The 21,998-nt window shown below is 47.1% G+C and overlaps 1 protein-coding gene across 2 annotated transcripts in view; it reads right to left on the reverse strand.

Moving 5' to 3' along the window:
• The window catches only part of ift172 (intraflagellar transport 172), a 43,553-nt gene that overhangs the window by 7,077 nt on the left and 14,478 nt on the right, over window positions 1-21,998 (reverse strand). For both annotated transcript variants that reach the window (XM_084483582.1, XM_084483583.1), the window contains exons 20-41: window positions 21,725-21,817; window positions 20,506-20,583; window positions 19,928-20,176; window positions 19,524-19,602; window positions 19,265-19,385; window positions 17,529-17,673; window positions 16,055-16,144; window positions 15,544-15,641; window positions 14,678-14,813; window positions 12,405-12,521; window positions 11,987-12,129; window positions 11,339-11,432; window positions 10,931-10,995; window positions 9,243-9,423; window positions 7,950-8,059; window positions 6,815-6,944; window positions 3,697-3,795; window positions 3,391-3,500; window positions 2,515-2,578; window positions 1,930-2,016; window positions 1,516-1,632; window positions 161-265 (exon numbers count right to left, since the gene is read on the reverse strand). In XM_084483582.1, coding sequence (XP_084339708.1) covers window positions 161-265; window positions 1,516-1,632; window positions 1,930-2,016; window positions 2,515-2,578; window positions 3,391-3,500; window positions 3,697-3,795; window positions 6,815-6,944; window positions 7,950-8,059; window positions 9,243-9,423; window positions 10,931-10,995; window positions 11,339-11,432; window positions 11,987-12,129; window positions 12,405-12,521; window positions 14,678-14,813; window positions 15,544-15,641; window positions 16,055-16,144; window positions 17,529-17,673; window positions 19,265-19,385; window positions 19,524-19,602; window positions 19,928-20,176; window positions 20,506-20,583; window positions 21,725-21,817 — 2,511 coding nt within the window. The remainder of the gene's footprint in view (window positions 1-160; window positions 266-1,515; window positions 1,633-1,929; window positions 2,017-2,514; window positions 2,579-3,390; window positions 3,501-3,696; window positions 3,796-6,814; window positions 6,945-7,949; window positions 8,060-9,242; window positions 9,424-10,930; window positions 10,996-11,338; window positions 11,433-11,986; window positions 12,130-12,404; window positions 12,522-14,677; window positions 14,814-15,543; window positions 15,642-16,054; window positions 16,145-17,528; window positions 17,674-19,264; window positions 19,386-19,523; window positions 19,603-19,927; window positions 20,177-20,505; window positions 20,584-21,724; window positions 21,818-21,998) is intronic.

Genomic DNA, 21,998 nt, shown 5'->3' on the forward strand with positions numbered 1-21,998 from the left:
TTAAAGTTGTAAAAATGTAATCTTTGCCTAAAATGTAATTTCTATAAATGAAATGTAAAGAGTGATGGCTAAGCCGGACCAGGTCCTTTTCTGTTGTAGTGTTTGTGTACAGCTCGTGGGACCAGTGGGACCAGTGGGACCAGTGCTTTGGTCTCCTCACCAGAAGCAGCAGAAGGTTGCGGAGGTCTGCCCACATGCGGTACCCCTCCGCCCCCCCGCTCAGGTTCAGCAGGTCCAGGAACAGCCGCTTGTAGATGTTGAAGTTCTACAAAAGGGAGGGAGACACAGTTAACAATACACCGTCACATTTAAGGTGCGCTTTGAAGAATTGAGTGGCATCCAGCCGAACATAATATAACCTATGTTTGATTATTGTATAACCCCTGAACCTTAAACCTTGGAAAGAGCCTTTCTATCTACACAGGGAGTCTTCTTCCACCCGCCATGTTTCTACAGTAGCCCAAAATGAACTAACTCTAAAGGCGCTAGAGGATTCTGAGGAACTCCAGATCAGGGTGCTCATGTCCTGGACAGACCCGGGAGGCAGTGCCTGTTGCTGTGTGCTCCTGCAGGATACCATCCACCAACGCCACCCTGCTCCACGGTTCACTCTGTCCTTGTCTCCACTACTCTGTGTTGCACTGTGTCTCATCATTATGTGCTCACCCATTATGTGTCTGTTACTGTCCCACCATCTTGTCTCTAATTCAACACAAACGACATTATATCAAAACACATCACAAGGGCGGGGTACCTGTTAACACTCAAGCACTCTTGGTTGGGGGGGTAGTACTGCAGTACCTACCTGGGGGTTGGGGGTAGTACTGCAGTACCTGGGGGTTGGGGGTAGTACTGCAGTACCTACCTGGGGGTTGGGGGTAGTACTGCAGTACCTACCTGGGGGTTGGGGGTAGTACTGTAGTGCCTACCTGGGGGTTGGGGGTAGTACTGTAGTACCTACCTGGGGGTTGGGGGTAGTACTGCAGTACCTGGGGGTTGGGGGTAGTACTGTAGTACCTACCTGGGGGTTGGGGGTAGTACTGCAGTACCTACCTGGGGGTTGGGGGTAGTACTGCAGTACCTACCTGGGGGTTGGGGGTAGTACTGCAGTACCTACCTGGGGGTTGGGGGTAGTACTGCAGTACCTACCTGGGGGTTGGGGGTAGTACTGCAGTACCTGGGGGTTGGGGGTAGTACTGTAGTACCTGGGGGTTGGGGGTAGTACTGCAGTACCTACCTGGGGGTTGGGGGTAGTACTGCAGTACCTACCTGGGGGTTGGGGGTAGTACTGCAGTACCTGGGGGTTGGGGGTAGTACTGCAGTACCTACCTGGGGGTTGGGGGTAGTACTGTAGTACCTGGGGGTTGGGGGTAGTACTGCAGTACCTACCTGGGGGTTGGGGGTAGTACTGCAGTACCTACCTGGGGGTTGGGGGTAGTACTGCAGTACCTACCTGGGGGTTGGGGGGTAGTACTGCAGTACCTGGGGGTTGGGGGGTAGTACTGTAGTACCTACCTGGGGGTTGGGCGGTGCTCCGTGTGTGACGTACAGGGTCAGTGCACTCTGGCCGTCGCCCTCTTTGATCAGGTGAGTGGCATACAGGGCGACATATTTATGGAGGATCTTAAAGTTCTACACACAAACACCGGCAAGCACACACACACACACACACACACACACACACACACACACACACACAAGAGTGTATAAGCAGTCTGATATGCAAATTGTGTGCTCCAGACAATATTAACTATTCTTTAAGGCAAAACAATATTGTGAAACATTCTCTGTGTTTACACAAACATTTGGAAAGCATGAATTGGAAAGGGTTGGGAGACGGCGATGCAGAGAGATGTCGTCATGAGCCCTCGGGGCGGTACACTCCATCGTGTGTCCTGAGAGAAGTGTTGTCAGACGCTGTGAGCTCACCTGTTTGGAGGCTGTTTCAACACACTTCTCCCACTGGCCCCGCTCCACATACATGTCCAGCGCTGCCATCACGTCCACGCCGACCAGCTACACACACACACACACACACACACAATAATATGTGAAATAATTCAATGTTTATTGGTTACACCTGATAAGCTTTCTTAAGCTTTTATCCATCTATACATAAAGGACTAGGTCTAGGACACTGGTACCAGGACATAGACTAGGTCTAGGACACTGGTACCAGGACATAGACTAGGTCTAGGACACTGGTACCAGGACATAGACTAGGTCTAGGACACTGGTACCAGGACATAGACTAGGTCTAGGACACTGGTACCAGGACATAGACTAGGTCTAGGACACTGGTACCAGGACATAGACTAGGTCTAGGACACTGGTACCAGGACATAGACTAGGTCTAGGACACTGGTACCAGGACATAGACTAGGTCTAGGACAATGTTTGGTATTTATGGAATAAAAAAATAATGATAATAATAATGTTAATTCTAAACATTGAAATGGGATATGGAAAGGAGTCCATCAATGATGTATAAGAAGAAATAGAAATGGTACCCACAGAGTCCACCTTGCCATGGTTCTTCAAGTGCTCCTTGTACTTCTGGTCTACATAAGCCTCATACCTGCAAAGCATCATATTATAGCTAGATAGTAGATACAGGCAATGTAACTTAGAAACTAATGTGTGGGGGAAATGGACTACACATCAGTGGTATGCAAGATTTAACACCCTGGACAATGAATATGCTGGAAATATGCACCTGGAAAAAAGCGAACTAACTAACTTACTAACCGACTAACGAAGACAAAAAGGTTGATTATGGCTTAGCTTCTTTGTGGAGCTCAATAACCAGCGATCTCAACAGTCATCGTCAAGGATTTAGCCGGAAAGGAAGCCCTACTAAAGTCTCAGAGGAATCAAACATAAAAGTATTTTGTGGTTTCCTTTGTGTTCGCTAGTCACTCCTGGTAATGTTAGCTGCTCTGTTGATGCTTCCACTGATTTTACACTTTATTTGTGGGCGTTTGGTACTGCTGGGTAGCTGGTTGGATATGATCTTTCACTGCAGAGAAAGCTCCAGTTTCACAAAGTTCCCTGCAGCAAATTATCGACAGCTAGATAAGTATCAAACAATACATTTAGAATTTATAAACATCCCATTGCTACATGGTACGCAAAATGGCCCACGTTACCAAGAAAAATGTGCAGCTTGGATTATTTACAGTTGGGTAAATTCCTTCTCCATCCAACCCATAGTCACCTTTGTTTACTGCCTTTTTCTTCTGTTGATCTTGTTCATGAATACATTGAATTTTTCATGAAAAAGTTAAGAAAGATCTTACGGATCACGACACTTTTGTAACTAAGATATCTCTACTTAAACTCAAGCATGTCTTTCTAGTACTCTCTACACGACTGTCCCTTCCCGCTCACCTTGGTTCCAGCTCCTTGGCCACCCTCTTGGCCTTGTTCCACTCCTCGCCCTCCATGAAGACGTCGATGGCCTCTTTCACCAGCTCCACGTTGAGGTACAGCTCTGCCGCCTGCCTCCGCCACGTAGCAGCCACACATAAGGAGAGGAGAGCGAGGGGTGAGGCCCGTCAGTGTGGTGGAGTGTGTGTGTGTGTGTGTGTGTGTGTGTGTGTGTGTGTGTGTGTGTGTGTGTGTGTGTGTGTGTGTGTGTGTGTGTGTGTGTGTGTGTGTGTGTGTGTGTGTGTGTGTGTGTGTGTGTGTGCTCACAGCGCTGTATTTCCTGAGCTGGGCCAGGCAGGGTCCCACGACACAGACCACCTCAGCGGCCCGCTCTCTGCTCAGGAATTTGATTGACAGCTCAGCAGCCTGGGAAGACACATGTGTACATGACATCATCATGTCTTATTGTTTCATCGACATGATGTAGTATACCATACTGTGTAATGGTTCAACTTAAAGCAGTACTCAAGTAGCAGGTGAGGATATGTTAAAGCTCAGACTAGCACTCTGATTCAGGCAGGTGAGGATATGTTAAAGCTCAGACCAGCACTCTGATTCAGGCAGGTGAGGATATGTTAAAGCTCAGACCAGCACTCTGATTCAGGCAGGTGAGGATATGTTAAAGCTCAGATCAGCACTCTGATTCAGGCAGGTGAGGATATGTTAAAGCTCAGACCAGCACTCTGATTCAGGCAGGTGAGGATATGTTTCTGCCTCAAGAGAGTGCTGCCCTAGATCCAGACTTTTGGTCTCACAACAGCTGACCTGAATATAAAGGAACAAGTTCACTTAATCTCGGAAAGGGTTGAACCTGAAAAATGCGTGTTCATGACAATCTTCAAAAGCTATCATCTATTAAACCCTGAAATGTGATCGATCAGGGAATTCCCAAGCCATTTCTACGTCATTGCTTCTATTGGTTGAGTCTAGTCCGTTCATGTGCACCATTGTCTAGCGTTTTCCAGACCTTTACATTAACTTGGTGATAAAACAAACAGAACGTGTATTTCCTATTTATCTAGCATTAATAAAAAGGGGTTAGCCCAAGTTTACTATACAGTTTACTATACTGTAGTGAAATACTTTGTACCTTTCAATTCCCACTACAAAACAATGTTAATAAAGTTTATAAAATGTTTTCTGTCTAATCTAGGGTGGGTTTGTCGCAGAGCACATTAAAGGAGAACTCTGTCAATTTTTATCCCCATTATTGTTTTCCTGAGGGTCACCCCATGTTGAGGGAAGCTAAAAACCAGACGAAAATGTATTCAACCAAGCCAGAGATCTGCACTGGCTGCTGGCGCTACAGAATAGCTATAACGCTAACTTATGGGGGCAAGTGCTTTATCCGCTTTTGGGGCTTCTAAACGCATTCAGAAAACCATGACAAGACATGTAACACGAGTTGGTTCCTTACGAGACACCACCGTGCCCGTGCTCATCGTGCTCCTTACTTGCCGATAGCAGAACGGATGCGCTCCCAGCCACTGGCTGTGCATCCACGCGCATCCTTTCTGCTATCGGCTAGTAAGGACTTCCTGGATATGTCCACGGGTGTCTCTGCGGTGAGTGTTTACATGCAATAACGCAAAGTTTATACTGTTTCACCACACTATTTGAGTTAAACGAGCACGGTGGTGTCTCGTAAGGAACCAACTCACTCATGTTACATGTCTCAGGTTTTCTGAATGCGTTTAGAAGCCCCAAAAGCGGATAAAGCACTTGCCCCCATAGGTTAGCGTTATAGCTATTCCGCAGCGCCGGCAGCCAGTGCAGATCTCTGGCTTGGTTGAATACATTTTCGTCTGGTTTTTAGCTTCTCTCAACATGGGGTGACCCTCAGGAAAACAACAATAATGGGGTTAAAAATCGCCTGAGTTCTCCTTTAAGAAATACTATAAGCCCCAACCCAAAAACCACTCGCATCTGCCATACCGCCAGACCTCGCCGCTGGGGTACCATACTTCTGGACCCCGCGGCTCCTGTACAGTACAGCTTGACCCCCTGGCTCAGTACCCCTAGACCCCTGGCTCAGCTACGGTACCCCTGGCTCCTGTACGGTACCTCTGGCCCCTAGCTCCTGTACGGTACCTCTGGCCCCTGGCTCCTGTACGGTACCTCTGGGCCCTGGCTCCTGTACAGTACCTCTGGCCCCTAGCTCCTGTACGGTACCTCTGGCCCCTGGCTCCTGTACGGTACCTCTGGCCCCTGGCTCCTGTACGGTACCTCTGGGCCCCTGGCTCCTGTACGGTACCTCTGGCCCCTAGCTCCTGTACGGTACCTCTGGGCCCTGTACGGTACCTCTGGCCCCTAGCTCCTGTACGGTACCTCTGGCCCCTGGCTCCTGTACGGTACCTCTGGGCCCCTGGCTCCTGTACGGTACCTCTGGGCCCCTGGCTCCTGTACGGTACCTCTGGGCCCCTGGCTCCTGTACGGTACCTCTGGCCCCTGGCTCCTGTACGGTACCTCTGGGCCCCTGGCTCCTGTACAGTACCTCTGGCCCCTGGCTCCTGTACGGTACCTCTGGCCCCTAGCTCCTGTACGGTACCTCTGGCCCCTGGCTCCTGTACGGTACCTCTGGCCCCTAGCTCCTGTACGGTACCTCTGGGCCCCTGGCTCCTGTACGGTACCTCTGGCCCCTGGCTCCTGTACGGTACCTCTGGGCCCCTGGCTCCTGTACGGTACCTCTGGGCCCCTAGCTCCTGTACGGTACCTCTGGCCCCTGGCTCCTGTACGGTACCTCTGGCCCCTGGCTCCTGTACGGTACCTCTGGCCCCTGGCTCCTGTACGGTACCTCTGGCCCCTAGCTCCTGTACGGTACCTCTGGGCCCCTGGCTCCTGTACGGTACCTCTGGCCCCTGGCTCCTGTACGGTACCTCTGGGCCCCTGGCTCCTGTACGGTACCTCTGGGCCCCTGGCTCCTGTACGGTACCTCTGGCCCCTAGCTCCTGTACGGTACCTCTGGCCCCTGGATACCCAGCTCCTAGAAACTCTATATTTCTCTATATTAGTTCTAAACTAACGATAAACTAATGATGTTAAAAAACAAGATCTGTATAATTAAGCTCAACAATACATCCCAATACCATGACACAATGTTAGGAAAAAGTGTGATGTTATGTGCAATGTGCAACTACAAGGTATTAAGATCTAGTGGAATGTGGGGTGAACTACACACAACAAACTAATCCTAACTATCCATTTTATGTTAGTGTATAAGATAGGATGATACTTTATTAGTTCAAGAAGGGAACACGCATCGCATGTATAAAGTACAGGACAGCATTTTAAAAAAATAGGCAAAATGTGGTACAGTAATAACTACCTCACTAGAGAAACAATAACCACAGATAATATAGGAGTATAAGCCATGGTTCTAGATTACCTTCATCCAGCACTTCTCCGTCAGGGCCATGTTGGAGCCGTCCTTCACCCTGAGGTAACACTCCACCGCACGGGTGAACTCTCCAGACTGCTCCCACTTCTGAGCCTGCTCCACCATCCCCTCAATACCACTACACACACACACACACACACACACACACACACAAAGTTACAGTCTAAAGATCCTGGAATAAATCCACCCTTATCCCTGTTCTCTAGAGGGAGCTCTTGGATTGGATTAACCAATGATATCCATTTCTAGATTCACTGTTCCTATGAACTACAACACAGAGCTGAGAAAATGTTGTGATGGAGATGAACACGTGCCTGTGTGGCTTAATGCTCAGACAGCACCCCAACAGGTAACCAGCTGTTTGATACCACCTGTCTATGAAGCCTCACCAGGTAACCAGCTGTTTGATACCACCTGTCTATGAAGCCTCACCAGGTAACCAGCTGTTTGATACCACCTGTCTATGAAGCCTCACCAGGTAACCAGCTGTTTGATACCACCTGTCTATGAAGCCTCACCAGGTAACCAGCTGTTTGATACCACCTGTCTATGAAGCCTCACCAGGTAACCAGCTGTTTGATACCACCTGTCTATGAAGCCTCACCAGGTAACCAGCTGTTTGATACCACCTGTGGTATCTACTTCCCTTTGGGATATGGTGGAGGCCAGCTCCTTATTTGGTTGTAGCCTGGATGTGTAATGTGTAGTGTGTAGTATGTAGTGCATAGTGTGTAGTGCATAGTGTGTAGTGCATAGTGTGTAGTGCGTAGTGTGTAGTGTATAGTGTGTAGCGTGTAGTGTATAGTGTATAGTGTATAGTGTGTAGTGTGTAGTGTGTAGTGCGTAGTGTATAGTGTGTAGTGTGTAGTGCAGGGGTGACAAACGTACAGCCCGCAGTGTAATTTAATCCGATAGATAGATAATATCTAATGTCTATCAGAACTGGCCGGCATATCGCATTCCAGCGTTAACGCGTGTCTTGGAGCGGTAACCCTGGTGCCCTTTGTCCAAGACTTCAATTTTGGCCCACTGTATATTTTACTTTGACACCCCTGGTGTAGTGTGTAGTGCATAGTGTGTAGTGCGTAGTGTATAGTGGCCCAACCCTCCCCTGGGGTCTCACCGCGGACCCTGCTTGGCAGCCTCTGAATCGTACTCCTCCTGCAGGAGGGCCAGCTTACTGGGCAGGTACTCCTTACAGAGCCGCATGGCATCGCTCCACATCCCCGCATCCTGGGGACCACACACACCACAGACTGGAGACACATCCACACACCACAGACTGGAGACACATCCACACACCACAGACTGGAGACACATCCACACACCACAGACTGGAGACACATCCACACACCACAGACTGGAGACACATCCACACACCACAGACTGGAGACACATCCACACACCACAGACTGGAGACACATCCACACACCACAGACTGGAGACACATCCACACACCACAGACTGGAGACACATCCACACACCACAGACTGGAGACACATCCACACAGCACAGACTGGAGACACATCCACACAGCACAGACTGGAGACACATCCACACACCACAGACTGGAGACACATCCACACAGCACAGACTGGAGACACATCCACACAGCACAGACTGGAGACACATCCACACACCACAGACTGGAGACACATCCACACACCACAGACTGGAGACACATCCACACACCACAGACTGGAGACACATCGACATCAAACATTTACACAAAAGAGAGTCTGTATGCGTTCAAAACCAAAGTTTGTGTACACACGTATCCTTCTGTCAAGGTCTATGCACCAGCAGACCAACAACAAGAACAACAACACTGTTCAGACATGTGACATTTTCATACTGTATTGTAGTACTGAACAGCTGGGTGTGTGTACCTTGTAGTACTGAACAGCTGGGTGTGTGTACCTTGTAGTACTGAACAGCTGGGTGTGTGTACCTTGTAGTACTGAACAGCTGGGTGTGTGTACCTTGTAGTACTGAACAGCTGGGAGTGTGTACCTTGTAGTACTGAACAGCTGGGAGTGTGTACCTTGTAGTACTGAACAGCTGGGTGTGTGTACCTTGTAGTACTGAACAGCTGGGAGTGTGTACCTTGTAGTACTGAACAGCTGGGAGTGTGTACCTTGTAGTACTGAACAGCTGGGTGTGTGTACCTTGTAGTACTGAACAGCTGGGTGTGTGTACCTTGTAGTACTGAACAGCTGGGAGTGTGTACCTTGTAGTACTGAACAGCTGGGAGTGTGTACCTTGTAGTACTGAACAGCTGGGAGTGTGTACCTTGTAGTACTGAACAGCTGGGAGTGTGTACCTTGTAGTACTGAACAGCTGGGAGTGTGTACCTTGTAGTACTGAACAGCTGGGTGTGTGTACCTTGTAGTACTGAACAGCTGGGAGTGTGTACCTTGTAGTACTGGACAGCGAGCTGGGGCCTCTGGGCCCGGAGCAGGAAGGCCTCAGCCTTCTGAAAGTCCTTCTGGTCAAAGCAGGACTTGGCCTGGCCCACCAGGACCTCGCCCACGCTGTCCGGGTCGTGACCCTCAGCTACGCGCTGCGCAGCCGCCCAGTCCTGGTTGTGGACATACCTGAAGGACACACACACACACACACACACACACACACACACACACACACACACACACACACACACACACACACACACACACACACACACACACACACACACACACACACACACACACACACACACAATTACAATTTATTAATTTTTTGTCTTAACCTTCTCATCCTCAATATTTGAAGTGATGCTGTGACAGGGTAATCTGGGATCCAGCAGTCCTACTATTACTACTACAGATCCTGGGGCCAGAAAGAAGAAGCTGAAAGGGGTGGAGTGGACTAACTCTTGCTTCCGGTTTCATTAAGGAGTCGTTCTACTGAACAAAACAAATGTAGTAAGTGAAGCTTTAAGAAGTGTATTTTAATAAGTGAATTTCTACAGTGGCCAGTCTGCAAGGTGTTGATTTCATCTTCTTTTTTTGACAATTTTTTCACCGGCGAATTATGCTCCGACAGAGCCCGCATCCAGCCACATGATTGGATGTGTATGCAGATGTATGCAGATGTATGAGGAAGGTGATCGCCCATCTCCAAGATTGGAGCCTGTCTGCTATCAGACTTTTTTATTATTCATGAGTTCCTCATGAATAATACAGATGTTCACCATGAATAATACCAGATGTTCACCATGAATAATACCAGATGTTCACCATGAATAATACCAGATGTTCACCATGAATAATACCAGATGTTCACCATGAATAATACCAGATGTTCACCATGAATAATACCAGATGTTCACCATGAATAATACCAGATGTTCATCATGAATAATACCAGATGTTCACCATGAATAATACCAGATGTTCACCATGAATAATACCAGATGTTCACCATGAATAATACCAGATGTTCCTCATGAATAATACCAGATGTTCACCATGAATAATACCAGATGTTCATCATGAATAATACCAGATGTTCCTCATGAATAATACCAGATGTTCACCATGAATAATACCAGATGTTCATCATGAATAATACCAGATGTTCCTCATGAATAATACCAGATGTTCATAATGACAAATAACACTTAGCATATTGCTAATTAGTGGTGCTGCAATTATACCTGAACTTAGCATGTGGCTAATGTGTGGTGCTGCTATAACACCTGAACTTAGCATGTGGCTAATGTGTGGTGATGCTATAACACCTGAACTTAGCATGTGGCTAATGTGTGGTGATGCTAGGACACCTGAACTTAGCATGTGGCTAATGTGTGGTGATGCTATGACACCTGAACTTAGCATGTGGCTAATGTGTGGTGATGCTAGGACACCTGAACTTAGCATGTGGCTAATGTGTGGTGATGCTAGGACACCTGAACTTAGCATGTGGCTAATGTGTGGTGATGCTAGGACACCTGAACTTAGCATGTGGCTAATGTGTGGTGATGCTAGGACACCTGAACTTAGCATGTGGCTAATGTGTGGTGATGCTAGGACACCTGAACTTAGTGCCAGGCTTGTAGCTGACAGCTAATTGAATGTGGACTGTCACGTTTTTACTTACATCTGCACCGCTTCCTTGGGCTTCCCGGCCTTGATGAACTCCAACTCCGCCTCTTGAAACTTGCCCTTTAAATAGAAATATGGATAGCACGCGAGAATAGCATGAAACATTTGACATTTAGTGGAAGGCGTGTCAGACCAGACTGAGGGATTACTACTTGACAGTGTACAAGAGATAATGGCTTTGATTTGACTAAATATTCAGTAGTCTTAAATAAATGTGGGTCTTCCTCAGTGCTGACAAAACCTAAAAGGTTAAAAACACACATCTCTTTTCATCTTTTTCGAATGAGGTTGAAATGTACATGTATTTCATCTCTATTACTATAAGACCTATGGGTAGGCCATAGATCCTCATGATAAAGAGTATCTGTATTGAATGAACAGTGAGAGTCTCTGCGGGGTCCACCTCGTCTTCCAGGTACATGGCGTGCTTCAGGTGGATCTCCGGGACCTTCTGTTTGCTGGCCAGACGGGCTAACTCAAAGGCAAAGTCGAATGAGCTGAGGATGGGAACCATATACGACATGAGCTTATGTTATTTGTGAGAAAGTAATCAATTTCAACCGTGTGTTCTTCTGAGCAGCCGTCCAAGGGACATTATTAACATGACAAAAAACAATCACTTAATGGGAGATGGCGCAATGAGGGGATGGACAGAAATCTGTCATTAACTTCACATTTACTTACTAATTACGTTATGTTATATAATGAGTTTACCCGGTTACCCTGCTGGCCAGTGTGTAGCCAATGACGTCCCGTGGCCACGGCATTGACCAATGAGCATACACCTACATTACGGTGCGGAGCGGAGTGAAACTGGGGTGTACCCTATGCGTGACCTTGATATATTCTTATACCATCCCATGTTTTCCTGACAAGATACTGGGTAGGTGTGTAGTGGATACATCCCTCTGGGAAACCAGGTTGCCCGTGACTGTAGGCTGGTCAGCAGAAGTCTATAATGCGACTCAGAGGAGTCTAGCGGTACAGGAAGCTGTCAGCACACCAACTCATCCAATGAGCGAGCGGCATGTGGGCTCATCCCGGTACACACCAGTTGTCTGAAGCAAAGTCGATGGCGTAGTCGGTCAGGCTGAACTTGTTGAGCAGCTTGACCGCAGCCTCTCCCCCGAGGCTCCGGGCCCACAGGTAGGCCACCTGCTTCAGGGCCCCGGGGCCCCCATGGCTCTTAGCCACCTGACCACACACAGGAACAAGTTATGAGCCAAACACACACACACACACACACACACACACACACACACACACACACACACTGAGAAATACAGAACCACACGCACACACACACACATGAAGTATAGAGCCACACACAAACGCACACACATAGAAGTACAGACACTCTGAATGGAGACGTACAGAGCCACACACACACACAGAAGTACAGACCCACACACACACATACACAGATGTACAGACCCCCCCCCCTCCTACACACACACACACACACACACCCTGTATGCGTCCTCCCACATGTCTCCGGCGCGGTACATGTGCACTGCAGCTTTCCACTCCCCGGCCTCCAGGTAGTGGTGCTCTGCTTCCACCATCCTCGCCTCACCCTCCAGCTCCTGGAGGAGACACAGTCACCAGGCCTCAACATCATCCTGGTACATTACGCTAGAGGAGACACAGTCACCAGGCCTCAACATCATCCTGGTACATTACGCTAGAGGAGATACAGTCACCAGGCCTCAACATCATCCTGGTACATTACGCTAGAGGAGACACAGTCACCAGGCCTCAACATCATCCTGGTACATTACGCTAGAGGAGATACAGTCACCAGGCCTCAACATCATCCTGGTACATTACGCTAGAGGAGATACAGTCACCAGGCCTCAACATCATCCTGGTACATTACGCTAGAGGAGATACAGTCACCAGGCCTCAACATCATCCTGGTACATTACGCTAGAGGAGATACAGTCACCAGGCCTCAACATCATCCTGGTACATTACGCTAGAGGAGATACAGTCACCAGGCCTCAACATCATCCTGGTACATTACGCTGGAGGAGATACAGTCACCAGGCCTCAACATCATCCTGGTACATTACGCTAGAGGAGATACAGTCACCAGGCCTCAACATCATCCTGGTACATTACGCTAGAGGAGACACAGTCACCAGGCCTCAACATCATCCTGGTACATTACGCTAGAGGAGATACAGTCACCAGGCCTCAACATCATCCTGGTACATTACGCTAGAGGAGATACAGTCACCAGGCCTCAACATCATCCTGGTACATTACGCTAGAGGAGATACAGTCACCAGGCCTCAACATCATCCTGGTACATTACGCTAGAGGAGAGACAGTCACCAGGCCTCAACATCATCCTGGTACATTACGCTAGAGGAGAGACAGTCACCAGGCCTCAACATCATCCTGGTACATTACGCTAGAGATACAGTCACCAGGCCTCAACATCATCCTGGTACATTACGCTAGAGGAGACACAGTCACCAGGCCTCAACATCATCCTGGTACATTACGCTAGAGGAGATACAGTCACCAGGCCTCAACATCATCCTGGTACATTACGCTAGAGGAGACACAGTCACCAGGCCTCAACATCATCCTGGTACATTACGCTAGAGGAGAGACAGTCACCAGGCCTCAACATCATCCTGGTACATTACGCTAGAGGAGAGACAGTCACCAGGCCTCAACATCATCCTGGTACATTACGCTAGAGGAGAGACAGTCACCAGGCCTCAACATCATCCTGGTACATTACGCTAGAGGAGATACAGTCACCAGGCCTCAACATCATCCTGGTACATTACGCTAGAGGAGATACAGTCACCAGGCCTCAACATCATCCTGGTACATTACGCTAGAGGAGACACAGTCACCAGGCCTCAACATCATCCTGGTACATTACGCTAGAGGAGAGACAGTCACCAGGCCTCAACATCATCCTGGTACATTACGCTAGAGGAGACACAGTCACCAGGCCTCAACATCATCCTGGTACATTACGCTAGAGGAGATACAGTCACCAGGCCTCAACATCATCCTGGTACATTACGCTAGAGGAGACACAGTCACCAGGCCTCAACATCATCCTGGTACATTACGCTAGAGGAGACACAGTCACCAGGCCTCAACATCATCCTGGTACATTACGCTAGAGGAGACACAGTCACCAGGCCTCAACATCATCCTGGTACATTACGCTAGAGGAGACACAGTCACCAGGCCTCAACATCATCCTGGTACATTACGCTAGAGGAGATACAGTCACCAGGCCTCAACATCATCCTGGTACATTACGCTAGAGATACAGTCACCAGGCCTCAACATCATCCTGGTACATTACGCTAGAGATACAGTCACCAGGCCTCAACATCATCCTGGTACATTACGCTAGAGATACAGTCACCAGGCCTCAACATCATCCTGGTACATTACGCTAGAGATACAGTCACCAGGCCTCAACATCATCCTGGTACATTACGCTAGAGATACAGTGCTTTCTTCTACTTTCCTAAAGTTCCAAAACCTGGTACAGCTCAACAAAGTGCAGCTATGCTAGCGGAGCTACCGCTGGTAGACTGTTCCAGAAGGTCTTCTGCCATACCTTGGCCAGGTGGAGGTGTGTCTCCTTCAGGTCAGTGTTCATACCTTGGCCAGGTGGAGGTGTGTCTCCTTCAGGAGGTCAGTGTTCATACCTTGGCCAGGTGGAGGTGTGTCTCCTTCAGGAGGTCAGTGTTCATACCTTGGCCAGGTGGAGGTGTGTCTCCTTCAGCAGGTCGGGGTGGTGCTTCGCCACAAGGCGGATCATGTCCTCAAACAGCCTCTTCTTCTTATACATGGTGATGGACAGGTCGGGCTGCTTCACAGCTGCAAACAGCCTGTCCCCACAAACACACACACACACACACACACACAGTTGACTGACTGACTCCTAGCATTTTTTTTTATTTTAGAAGCATTTTTTGGCTTAATTGGTAACTTTTACATCCCAACAATCAATAAATCAAATGCACCGACCAAATAAAAATTCTGATATCTGTGACCACAGATAAAAAATGATTGGATGTCTTATGGGCCTACCTACCTACCTACCAGGCTGCCTTCATTGTGCAGCAGTCTTCCACAGGGCTAGGCAGACCTATAGCTAAAGCCAGCAAGTTAATCACCTACTGTTGGGGAGTGGCTTTGGAGGGAGGTCTGAATGCAGGGCTGGGATTTTATCATTGGATACTCTGAAATGCCAGCTTACTCTGGCTGGTTAGAGAAAGAGCCGGTTTCACATTGAGTTTATTTTATATAGAATTGTCTTTTTGATTGGTTGGTCAACACTAATCTGGTTACTCTTGATGTACAAGATAGGCTACGCAAACAAAGCGGTAAACACAGCAGCAGCCCTCAGTGTCTATGGTAAAGCCTCTTCTCTAGTTGGCTTGAGGGTTCATCACAGTGTTGGCTGTAGACTCTAGCCCTGTTGGGCAGTGTTGGACCCGAGCATCACTTGTCTTTATTGTGCTTGGGAAGTAAAAAGAAAAAAAAGGACTGGCACAGATGAGCCATTTCAACAGCTAACGTTGCAGCTTTTGTATTTAAACGCACAAACAAACTTACCTCTCAGCGTCCTTGTACTTCCCCTCTCTCTCCAGGTCCTGAGCTCGGCTCAGATACAGGGCACACACTTCGTCGGCACTCATGCACTCCTCTGCCAGCTGTGTGCATGCACACACACACACACACACACACACACACACACACACACACACACACACACACACACACACACACACACACACACACACACACACACACACACACACACACACACACACACTCCAGTGAGCTGCAGGGCGACCCCAGCAGTGTTGGGCGAGTTACTTCCAAAATGGTATTCATTATAATGCCAATAGATAGCAATATGTTATGTTACAATATCACTTTGGGTTTGAGGTAATATTATAACTTGTTACTTTTACGTTACTTTGCAGGTGGTGTTAATACATGTAGTAAATTATAACACGTTTGGCTTATTTGACGATAACGCGTTACTTGACACAAGTGTAATAATACTATTATCAAAAGGCTATTCATCATTTGACACTGACTTGTTGTGAGGTGCACTGACCTTATGAGCCTCCTCCCAGCGGCCACACAACGTGTACATGTCTATAGCGTCTTTAATGTGACCTCCCTTCACATACAGCCGCTCTGCCACCTGGTGAACACAACAATACATAATCATACATCTGATCACTATGATACGTCATCTTATAACACATTATAATAACACATTATGATACGTCATCTTATAACACATTATAATAACACACTATGATACGTCATCTTATAACACATTATAATAACATGCTATGATACATCAGTTAATAATACATTATCATACACATTATGATACATCTTCTATTAACAAATTATAATAACACAGTATGATACATCTAATAACACATTATTGATACATTATGATACATCTGATAATTACACAATATCATATAGATTATGATTCATCTGATAATAACACATTATCATACACATTATGATATATCAGATAATAATTGCATAATAATACATTATGATATATCTTACACTTAATTCTGATATATAAAATGCTAATATATTAAAATAATACATTGTTATATATATCATAATAATAGATTATGACAATATAAAGTTACTTATTATAATAATTGATTATGACAATACGTTGTGACATTTTATAATAATAGATGTGCGAATGGTTTAAGTGCTGGGAGAGAGAGTTGAGGATGGGCCGGAAAAGATGACGTCTTCTTTATGATAACTGGGCAGTCACTGGACCACTGGAAACAAACCACAGAGACCAGCAGAGACACCAGCACTGGAAACAAACCACAGAGACCAGCAGAGACACCAGCAGGGGAAACAAACCACAGAGACCAGCAGAGACACCAGCAGAGGAAACAAACCACAGAGACCAGCAGAGACACCAGCAGGGGAAACAAACCACAGAGACCAGCAGAGACACCAGCACTGGAAACAAACCACAGAGACCAGCAGAGACACCAGCAGGGGAAACAAACCACAGAGACCAGCAGAGACACCAGCAGGGGAAACAAACCACAGAGACCAGCAGAGACACCAGCAGGGGAAACAAACCACAGAGACCAGCAGAGACACCAGCAGAGGAAACAAACCACAGAGACCAGCAGAGACACCAGCAGGGGAAACAAACCACAGAGACCAGCAGAGACACCAGCAGGGGAAACAAACCACAGAGACCAGCAGAGACACCAGCAGAGGAAACAAACCACAGAGACCAGCAGAGACACCAGCAGGGGAAACAAACCACAGAGACCAGCAGAGACACCAGCAGAGGAAACAAACCACAGAGACCAGCAGAGACACCAGCAGAGGAAACAAACCACAGAGCTACGTAGAGGCACGTCTAATCTAATGTGGACAGTTGGAAACCTACAAACAGGAAGGATGGACCGCAGGTTTACCAACTATAGGACCACGGTACAGCGTAAATAAGGAATGCTCAGTGCTAACCATTAACAAATACTACAATACCCCGTGTCCTTCACGTCTTCCTGCCCTTGTACCTGATAGTCCTGTACAGAGGCGTAGTGCTGGGCGATCTTCAGGTAGTACTTCCCAAAGGACTGGTCCTCCTGGAGCTCCAGCAGGTGGACGGCCTTCTTCCACTGGCGGGCTGCGATGGCCGCCTCCATGGCCTTCATGGAGGAGCTGAACATTGGAAGAGAAACATCGGTTATTATACGACATTCTGGAAGGTAAAGCATTTGGTTTATGGAGCATGGTCTTTTGAAGACAGACTGCTTGTCTGCCTGTCTTCCCAAGATCAGATCCGTCTTTTTTTAAATATTCTTATTCTTTTTATGATCTATATCTATATTTAGATATTCATTATCTATATTTGTATGAAAATATAGTCGGGTCGAAACAGTACCAATTGAGCAGCTTATATGTATGCTAGGAAAAGGTGTAGATTCTACTGTTCCATCCACATCAACTCAAAGTGAAGTGAATAACCTTTTAGCTGATAGTGCTGTGTGCTTCTATATGGAGACAAATAAAACAACTGCACTGTCTCTGGTTTGAACAAAGCTAGACATACAGTGATGGACGCATTCCCATCTCTGAACTAAGCTAGGTATCGTAACCAGTGATGGACCTGACTCCTGGACAGTGGGGGCTGCTGGTCTTTCAACGAGGGGAAGCTCATTTTTGGCCGAGCTCATATAAATTGTCAATTTATTTATATGTAAATTCTGCTCTCTGTTCCCTTTCAAGGAAATGCCCTGTGACCCTGTCATACCAAGCAGTGTCCTCTCAATAGCCAGCAGAGCTAGGCTGCTTAAACGGCCTTGGCCCATTGTGTTAAAACATGAGAAGCTCCTTTCTACACCTGCAGATGTAGCTCTAATTGTTGCCACTAATGAAAACAGTTTGTAAAGCTGAGGCATTGCACTGTCCGGGAATTGTGTGTATAAGTGTATGAAATGTACAATGAAAATTGTCTAGCAATTTCGCCAAGCAAATATCAAGAAATAGGTTGCAGTTTGTTTTTCGACTCGCTTGCAAAATCTGCGATGGGATTGAGGAATGAAGACAGCTCCGGCGACTTTTTATAGTTCAAAATTCCTGTCAATCAAACAGTGACTCAGTCTTTCGAGAGGCCCTCCAATCATCACTCAGAAGCCCAGCGTCCAGGCCAGCCCACTCTTCCATTCATCCCCAGAGACGCTGATCGTCCGTGGGAGGGACATAATCGCAGCATTATCCAATGACCGTCGACTTTCGACGCAATAAAAAAAAGCTGTTCTATGCAGCCCCATTGAAGTGGACGGACGCTGAGCTCCAACAGGCAAACGCACTGTGACGCTACGGGAGTGTATGAGAAGGACATCGAGTCAGTCGACCTGCGATAAGCAGCTGATTCTGAACAAACTCGCCTTCAAGATGGACGTGTTCTAACACATTTTTAGTCAATGAAATGTTAACACAACAGTATATATTTGACCATTTAATTTTTGCAATTTTAGGGGACGCCGAGCTTCCCTTGCAGTCTTAGAGAAATCGCCACTGCGCCTGAACTAGGCTAGGTGTGGACATGACTCCTGAACTAGGCTAGGTGTGGACATGACTCCTGAACTAGGCTAGGTGTGGACATGACTCCTGAACTAGGCTAGGTGTGGACATGACTCCTGAACTAGGCTAGGTGTGGACATGACTCCTGAACTAGGCTAGGTGTGGACATGACTCCTGAACTAGGCTAGGTGTGGACAGGACTCCTGAACTAGGCTAGGTGTGGTACCCTGCTTCGATGAAGTGGTTGATGGCGGCGTCCATTTGCTTCTGTTGCACCAGGTGGTCGCCCCACGCCTCCTCCAGCCTCACCACCTCACTGGGGAAGGAGACGCGAGACAGCTCCACCGCTGACGGGAGTGGGAGAGAGGGAGAGGGTAATGAATCTAAATCTAACACATTTCATGTCTTGGGTAATGTTTAGTGTATACTGTGTACATACACCCGCATTAGGAACAAGAGCCATCGGGACTGGTCTAGACACAAACCTTTCCTGAAGGCGGAGCCTTTGCGGTAACACTCCAGAGCTCTCTGCTTATTGCCCATCATGTCATACAAGTCGCCCGCCTAGAAAAAGGATTGAGTTCAGAGGATTTCATTATTTATTATATATTATAAGGCTAACTAGAGGCAAGGCCTCCGGTCATTGTCCTCTCTTATTCTACTATTTACTCACTAAGCAGACTCTTTTAGTCATTGGATTCAGATGTCATTCCATCCCCAATGTTAATTGGGGATGGAACCTAGGGATTGAAAACACCAACCATGACACCCCTTTCCTCTATGTACACTGCATTTAAAGTCCAAAGCTAGGATGGTCTCTGTTGCAACAGAAAAAGGTAACGCCAGGTCTGAGATCACATCCCATAAAGTAGCCGTCAGCAACACCTACCCTCTCAAAGAAGTCCCCCTTGATGAGCGCGGCTGTGATGCGGTTCACCACGTCGCTGCTGCTCCTGATGTCCGGGTGGCTGAGGGCTAGCCGGGCCGCCTTGGCTGGGAGGCCAGCCTTTAGGTACAGACTGACGGCTCCCTGGTAGTCGCCCTCTCTCTCCTTCATCTCGCCGGCCATCTCGTCCTGGGCCGTGTCAGTCAGCCAGCGGTAGTAGTTCCGACGCAGACCGTCCAGCTCTGGGTGGGCCTGAGAAACATTGGCTTGGTTTTCAGAGGCAGGCGTCTTTAGAACTCATTTAGTCACTCATCAGGCGTCTTTAGTCACTCATTTCTTAAAGGATGCTGAAGTCTTTTCATTGTGGCATTTCCCCCGTATTTAAGTCAAATTATTTTTCTATTCTAATATTTCCCCCAGCACCAATCGCCCTCCACTGAGCAGTTGTAGGATGTCAGGAGGTGTCCCTGTGGGTTTCTTAGAGTCTCTGCCTGTAGGGGGGCTGAGCTACTGGATGTGGCTCTACTAGTCTACTATGTGGCTCTACTAGTCTCACCTTGACTAGCTAGGTGTATAGTTACCTTAGCCTCAGCCACAGCAATGCACTCCTCCCACATGTGCAGCTGCTGGTACATCTCAATGACTTCATCAGTGGCGTTCTGGAGAAAGGTACGGGGACAAAGGGTTCAAAATCAGTTATTACCTCGACCTAAATACCAATAAATCATACATTTTAACAAGAACCTTTTAAGTTCTTATTTTGTAAAGTAAGTTGAATATTTGTTAAACTTGACAAACTATTTTGAAAACCACTAGACCTGCATAACACATTGTTCCTGTGGACTCAGCTTTTGACACCAGTCATAATACAACATGAAAGGAGTAATGGACTTCCATTAAACATTACAGTCCATTACATTGTGCACTTGTGCAGAGCAGGTGTGGTCTTTTACAGGCGGACCCTTTATGCTTATTTCCATGCAGGCTGTCAGACTGTTGCCCTGCAGCCTGATCTATACACGGAGAGTGAATGAAGTTAAGAGTATTTTATACTTTTGTATAATATTCACAATAAAACAAAAACAAAAAATCGTAGTTAAGGCACCAGGCTGAGCTGTAAAGGGCTGTGGGAAACTCATCATATGCAGAAGTTTCTGCATGCAGTAGTCCAATCAACACTTCAAATTGCTAGTACAGGGATCGGCAACCCGCGGGCCACGGGCCGCATGCGGCCCTTTGTCCAAAAAAAAGTAAATAACTTGAAATGTATATTTATAGGATTAATTTTCCTATGATTGCTGAAGGCCAAAAGTCAACCATAGATTATCAATTTGTAAAAAATATATTGATTGTATATGGCATGAAAAATGTTTTTTCAACAAAAAATGTGCATCGCAAGACTATCCCGGCACCTATTTTCTGAGCGCAGTAGCCTATGAGCTTGCTAAGATTGCCTAGCTATGGATCCAAAGAAGAGAAAGATATATAAGCTGAAAACAACCTCATACAGCCCTGATATTCAGAAGCTCTGCAATGAAATTCAGAAACAAAAATCCCATTAAACTGGATGAGGAAGGTAGGGTGTGTTTGATTATGTCATTATAGCAAGTTGTCATTTTTTTTGAAGAAGAAGAACAGCAGAATGTTGCTTTAGTAAATACAACCATTCCACTATTGAGTGTTAAATACAAGAATGCTGCCAGACACCACTGTCAACTAAGCCCAGGCACATCGGAGCACATCCAGCCATATTATCAGGTAAAGGGTGTTAAAGAAGCAGGTTCCAGGTGTGACACCGACCTGTTCCAGGTAGTACATCTCAGCCAGCTTAAAGTTCTTATCCAGCAGAGCCAGGCGGGCTTGGACCTGGTAGTGGCCCGAGCCGTCTCCTCCCTGCACACAACAAAACAGAAGGTTCCTTATTAGACACTATGGTAGCTGTGTCATAATTATAGTTCAAGATTAGAAACTTACTTAAACGTAAAAAGCTGGATTTGTGAGGTAATTAGTTTAGTATAATGGCAAAAGTAGAAGTGGATACCAGACCACTTTTTGTGGGGAATTAAATGTCCTT

Source organism: Micromesistius poutassou (genome assembly GCF_964030765.1).
Source record: "Micromesistius poutassou genome assembly, chromosome: 19".
Lineage (NCBI taxonomy): Eukaryota > Metazoa > Chordata > Actinopteri > Gadiformes > Gadidae > Micromesistius > Micromesistius poutassou.